At 36.7% G+C, this 6,284-nt stretch overlaps 1 protein-coding gene across 1 annotated transcript; it reads right to left on the bottom strand.

Moving 5' to 3' along the window:
* Nucleotides 1–2,690: 2,690 nt before the first annotated feature.
* LOC120743464 lies at nt 2,691–4,843 on the bottom strand. The gene is made up of 6 exons (XM_040047106.1): nt 4,728–4,843; nt 4,030–4,154; nt 3,654–3,753; nt 3,439–3,548; nt 2,933–3,205; nt 2,691–2,696 (listed from the first exon to the last, which is right to left on the bottom strand). The coding sequence occupies exons 1-6, from the start codon at nt 4,807–4,809 to the stop codon at nt 2,691–2,693; spliced, it is 696 nt and encodes a 231-aa protein (XP_039903040.1). The 5' UTR covers nt 4,810–4,843.
* Nucleotides 4,844–6,284: the final 1,441 nt, after the last annotated feature.

The following is a 6,284-nucleotide window of genomic DNA, read 5'->3' as shown; positions in this document are numbered from 1 at the left end:
CCCACTTTGCAATAGGAAGGGATATTGATTCATCTGATTTAGAAAGTGTTCTGTATATCCATCCATCCATCCATCCATTCGCTTCCGCTTATCCTTTTCAGGGTCGCGGGGGGCGCTGGAGCCTATCCCAGCTGTCATAGGGCGAGAGGCAGGGTACACCCTGGACAGGTCGCCAGTCTGTCGCAGGGCCAACACACAGGGACAGACAACCATTCGCACTCACATTCACTCGTGCATTCACACCTAGTGGCAATTTGGATTATCCAATTAACCTATCCCCACAAGCTGCATGTCTTTGGACGGTGGGAGGAAGCCGGAATACCCGGAGGGAACCCACGCAAACACGGGGAGAACATGCAAACTCCACACAGAAAGACCCCGGCCTGATGGTGGAATTGAACTCAGGACCTTCTTGCTGTGCAGCAACAGTGCTAACCACCGTGCAGTGTTCTGTATATTTTAGAAAATAATTTGGAGGATTTAAGAGTAAGAAAATGTACCGCTCTTGGTGGTGTGTGCAATTCAACTTGACTGAGGTAAAATTTCTTTTTTACTATGGATTTAAAAATATTTTCTTGTTCATCCCATATTAACTATATAACTAGTCTGTCAAATGGAATAGTTATATATAAGTAAGTATAAATAAATAAGTCTGTTCCTTCTAATATATGTTCTAAGTATTTAATTCCTTTACAACTCCATTCTGGAAAATTAATCATATTATTGTTTTGTAATATGTCAGGGTTATTCCAGATAGGTGTACGTTTGCATGGGATTAATGAAGACTCTGTTATTTTTAGAAACTCCCACCATGCTGTCAGAGAAGAGCTGATGTTGATGCTTTTGAAGCATTCATGTCTTTTGATATTTGAGCTAATAAATGGTAGGTCTGAAATCTCTAGATTATTGCATAGTGCCTGTTCAACATCTAGCCAGGGCTCATCTAAGAAGGTACGTTTTAACCATCCTGAGATAAACTGAAGCCTGTTGGCTAAGAAATATCGTTGAAAGTTAGGCAGATTTAATCCTCCTTTATCCTTGGTTCTTTGAAGCATTTTTAAGATGATACGCGGGGGTTTATCTTTCCAAAGGAATTTAGAAATATACGAATCCAGAGATCTGAACCATTCTTGTGATGGTTTGTTCGGGGTCATTAAAAATAAGTAATTTATTTTTGGCAAGATCATCATTTTTATAGTGGCGACCCTTCCCATGAGTGATATGGGTAGAGATTTCCATCTAGTCAGATCGCCTTCTACTTTCTTTAGAAGTGGGATGTGGTTTAATTTAGTTAAGTCTGAAAGCTTAGGAGAGACATTAATACCTAAATATTTAATATTTCCAGATTGTAGTGGGGCAGAAGAAGAATTATGGAAGGAGCAGTTAATTGGAAGAACTGTAGATTTTGACCAGTTAATTGAATAATCTGAAACTCTTGAAAACCAGTTCATTAGAGTAATTACCTCAGAGAGGTTGGTTTGTGAGTTTTGGAGAAAAAGCAACACATCATCCGCATAGAGACTGATTTTATGTTCTACGTTCTTACATTTTATGCCCTTAATTGTTGAAGCCTGTCTAAATGCTGCTGCTAGTGGTTCGATAAAAATTGCAAAAAGTGAAGGGGAGAGTGGGCATCCCTGTCTGCAGAAGCTGGAGGATGTCTGGTCATTTGTTCTGACACAAGCTGTTGGGGAATTATATAACATTCTTAGCCAGTATATGAAAGAGTTTCCAAAACCAAATTTGTGTAAAGTTGCAAATAAAAATTTCCAGTTAACTCTGTCAAATGCTTTTTCTGCATCTAGAGATAATATTGTGGTTTCAATGTTTTTACTGTATGCGTAGTCTATTAAATTAAGTAATCTACGTGTATTTGTTGATGAGTGCCTACCTTTTATGAAACCAGTTTGGTCAGGATGAATTAAGAGAGGGGTTATTTTCTCTAATCTCTTCGAGAGGGCTTTGCAGATTATTTTAAGGTCTACACTGCAAAAACAGCTATACTTGAAACAAGCCAAATATTCTTAAATCTGACAAAATTTTCTTGTTTTGAGCAAAAAAATCTGCCAATGGGGTAAGCAAAAGTTGCTTGACTAGAATTCTTAAAACTAGCAAATTAATCTAACTGCCATATGCCTTTTAACTAGACAAAATTGTCTAAAATGTATGCTTATTTGAAGAAAATGTGACTTATTATAAGTAAAAGACACTTTGATATTTAGAAAATCTGTACCTAAAATGAGTATTATGCTTTCTTGAACAAGCTGTTTTCAAGAATTATTTGCTTACTTTAAGATTCTACACCTTAATTTAGATTTTTCACATAAAAAAAACACCTTACTATAGGACAAATTTTCTTAACACTGAATTGTTTCTTTCTTGATTGAGCTAACTATAAGAATTATGTTTCGACTCTGAGAACAATAATCAGCAAAAATTCCTGAGAATAAGACACCATCTCTTCAAAAAGCTACTAAAAATAAGGGAATTCATCTTAAATTAAGACAGCAAAAGCACTCTTAGATTTTGCGCTTTTATTGACACAGCAATGGGTCAGTAATTCACTGAGGTCTGTTCCAGGAGAATCATGCCTAAAATTATACATTTCCGCAGGGTACTGTGTAACATGGCCAATATAAGAAGTGCATATTCCAGATACTCTTAACATGAATAATAACAGTATAACACACTCATGGCTGGTATCAAAAATAAATTTTGCTGAAGCTTAAAACAATCACTATTTCAAATCGTATATTACATAACATTTTAGAAGAACAAGTTTAACGACCACACAAACAAACATGTGTTTTACATTTGAACAACTTTTCTAGAGAAAAAAAAAACAACCTCACTGACTAACACTGAGTCTGATAAACAAGGCAGATGGAGTCTGTCATCTGGGAGACTCACTCAATGAATGACTTCCACTCACCAAGCGCCTTCTTGTAAGAGGGGGTTGAATCTCGGTCATGGATGGAGTCTTTGAGTATTTCAGTTTGCAAGACAGACAGCAGCGTGGAAATGCACTATGGATATGTGAGGTGGAGGGCATAGTAATATGCCATCGTCCCTCATTAAGATCCTTCCGGTCAAAAGTGCTCACCGGTGTGGTTCCAACAGCTATCATGCAGTTGCCTTCAGAGACAAGCAGAACTGGACAAGCCAGGGGTCGCTGACGCAGGTAGCCTTCAGGGTCTTCTGAAGTCTACGTGACAGAAAAAAAGAGGATTAGAACAAGACTGTAAGAAACACAATTTTTGAGTTGCATTACAGTTTAAAATAGATCAACTTTTTTTTGTAGGTTTTATTAACATCAACATGTTATGGGGATCTGAACTTTAAGAATATTTGACTGACTCCACAGTAAAATATATAAAATGAGAACATGAGTAACTGCAAAATTCAACAATATATACACATAGAATATTGCAGCCTTACCTTTAGGACATGGAAAAAAGCCTCACTACAGATGCCCAGCTTCTTAGGTGGTACTGTGCTGGAAGGGAAAAGCATGGGAAGGGCTCTGAACACAGCTGCTGCATGTTCCACTGGTTTGAAAAAAGAAAAATAAGACAGGGCAACACCATTAAACATTGCAAATAATGTAATCTGCAAAGCATAAATGTAGACCAATCAAGATACTGTAGCATTACCTCCATCCAAAGTTTTTGGATGGAGGTAAGTGCTGGGTTCCTCTCTGAAGAAGTCACCATCTCCAGTAGTTGTTAGTGTTTTTTCAGCAGCAGTCTTGTTCTAAAATACAGTGTACATAGGGCTAATTTCACATAAAATTGCACAAGAACTTTAGGTCTCTAAATATGAAAGAAAGTACAACAAAATATCAGTAAAGTGTTGAACAATAAAAAAATATGTATATTTAATAAATGTGTAGGCCACTTGATTTAAATCAAAACTAAAGAAGATTGTACTGTCTATCTGTTAAGTGAGTATTGGTGGAATTATTTGAAACTGCATAAAACAAGCTGGTGTGTTCTCAGTTTTGTCACACAGCGATAGGACAGAACTTACTTCTTCACATTTGTGCACTGCAAGCCATAGAGCCCGACGCCTGAGGAAATGTTCAGGACCAGGAAACAGATCTTTGATGTCATCTCGTGAAAGTGATGAGAGCAGGTCTTCTCCAACATTTGCTTCTGCAATAGGAGTTTCCAATTATCACTACATTGCATTATCCTCATGTGCAAGCCAGCTGACAGCTTTGCTTGGGTAACAGACAGAATACATAGGAAACATAATTTAATATTTACCATTTAAAACCATGACTCTATTCCATTATTCTCCCTCCTCACTGCTCCACAGGTTCTAAATTACCTTCCTCCTATTGACTGGTAAAAGTAATATATTTGTGATACATCAATTAAATGCATGTATACATATAAATGTATTTTTTTTTTTTGCTTCCTGGGCTAAAGTATATAATGAAATAACTTCACTAATGGAAATTTGAAACTCCCACAATTTCTGTAAAACTGGCATTAACTTATGGCACTTTGCACACTTGTTGAATAAATTCACAGACACTGAAACTAATAACTGGACATGAATTCTTTCATAACTCTCTGCACTAGCATATTTAAAAATGCTAATGCAACTAAGCTAACCGCACAGCTAAACTAAGCTAACAACCGGGTATAGCCTGCCATGCTAGCGACTTAACATGCAACATACCAGAACACAAAACATAGAAAAACCAAACAGTCACATACCTTTCAGGTTGGCAATTGTTATTTCGTCCAGTTTTTCCATAGCGTGCCTTAATTTCTTCACACTGTACCAACTGTATCGCATCTACACCCAGACCCCAAAATCCTGCAATCCAACCGCTTAGCCACGGAGCTAGAGGCGGGAAGGTGGGCTGTACCAACTCAGGAGTATGGGGTTGTGTACGGAAATGGTTTAGTTCGCTCTTTTATACCTATAAAATGATATATATTTAAATATTTGACTATTTAGTTAGATTATGTTCTGTAAATACTGACGTGTGGGTACTGTTACTTACTACAGCTGTTATAGGGCACTGAATTAGGATAGCCATTCCTACCCCATAATGGAATAATCCTGGTTATCTTGACTTTATGGGAAAAGTAGTTCACAGACCAGTAAAACAAAATGATTTGGCGCTGTGTTATCTACATCGTTTTTGTGGGTCTGACCCTCAAATCCCTATTGAGTCATATTAATTCTGCACATAGCCATAGTCCAGATTTCCGTGAAGTTTGTGGCATAGATGGATGTGTCAAAGAATATCGTGTTTACAGCTAATTTTGGTATCACATTCTTCGAACACACTCCGACCACCTTGCCAATGGACGATGCAGCGGATCGATTAGGACACAAAAGTCTGTAAGGTGAGACTGACTATATACTTTAATATCTTTGAAAATAATCATATAAAATATTCATGTTAGATGTCTACTTGTTTTTACAGCTTAACAGTAGATATGTTAATGCTTATTCCTTATAATCCACAACAATGCTATCTATTTATAAAGAATATTCTGATAGTGTTTAATTTCTTCTACTAGAGAAAACAACATTTTGTATTTTTTTAAACTTTTGTTTTAAATAAACCGATTGTCATGGTCCGCAGTCTCCTTGGTTGTTTGTGTTTATTAATATTCATTGTGTCAGTTAGTTTCCTAGTTATTTGTTAATTATTTCCAGTGTTTAGGTGTTCTCTGTACCTCCCTTGTCTTCAGTGTATTGTCCCTGGTTCGATATTCGTGTTTATTCCTGTTTTACTTTGATAGTCCCTGCCCTGCATCGGTGTATTCTGTTTTGCTTCCTCCTGGTCTCTTCTCATCTGATTAGTGTCAGCTGTGTTTCGTGCCTGTCTGCCAATTCCTCGTTTCCTTTTGTGTGTGTATATTTAGTGTGTTCTTTGTTGGATCGTCTGTATTCTCTCCTGTGTTATCATCTGTGTTCCCTCCCTGATGTTTTCATGTCTTATGTTCCTTGTTCAAGGTTGTAAGGTTTTTGCAACATTTTCCATGTTTCCTGTGTTCTTTAGTTTAGCTTTCCCATTTTAGGTTTTTGAGGATTTTTCAAGGCTTTTAAACTACAGTTAAGCTGCCAAATAGCAATGAGCATTAAATGAATATCCATTTATTAAACTCAGCTTGAAAACATGCATATTTTAGAGTAAATTATAAAATACAGTATATTTCTGACATTAAAATTTTTTAGAAATTATCAGTGTACCTTGTATTTAATTTCCTTATCCGCAACTAGTCAATTAATCAACCAATCTCAATTGCAGTTCT

The sequence above is a fragment of the Simochromis diagramma genome, unplaced genomic scaffold, assembly GCF_900408965.1.
Source record: "Simochromis diagramma unplaced genomic scaffold, fSimDia1.1 OVJJ01000715.1, whole genome shotgun sequence".
Classification (NCBI taxonomy): Eukaryota; Metazoa; Chordata; class Actinopteri; order Cichliformes; family Cichlidae; genus Simochromis; species Simochromis diagramma.
This window is presented reverse-complemented; position numbering and strand designations above follow the sequence as displayed.

Coding starts and splice junctions, on each gene's coding strand:
- LOC120743464 (XM_040047106.1), bottom strand. CDS start 4,809: ATGCGATACAGTTGGTACAGTGTGAAGAAATTAAGGCACGCTATGGAA. Junction 3,754..4,029: donor CAGTGCACAAATGTGAAGAA/GTAAGTTCTGTC, acceptor ACTGTATTTTAG/AACAAGACTGCTGCTGAAAA. Junction 3,206..3,438: donor CTTTTTTCCATGTCCTAAAG/GTAAGGCTGCAA, acceptor TCTGTCACGTAG/ACTTCAGAAGACCCTGAAGG.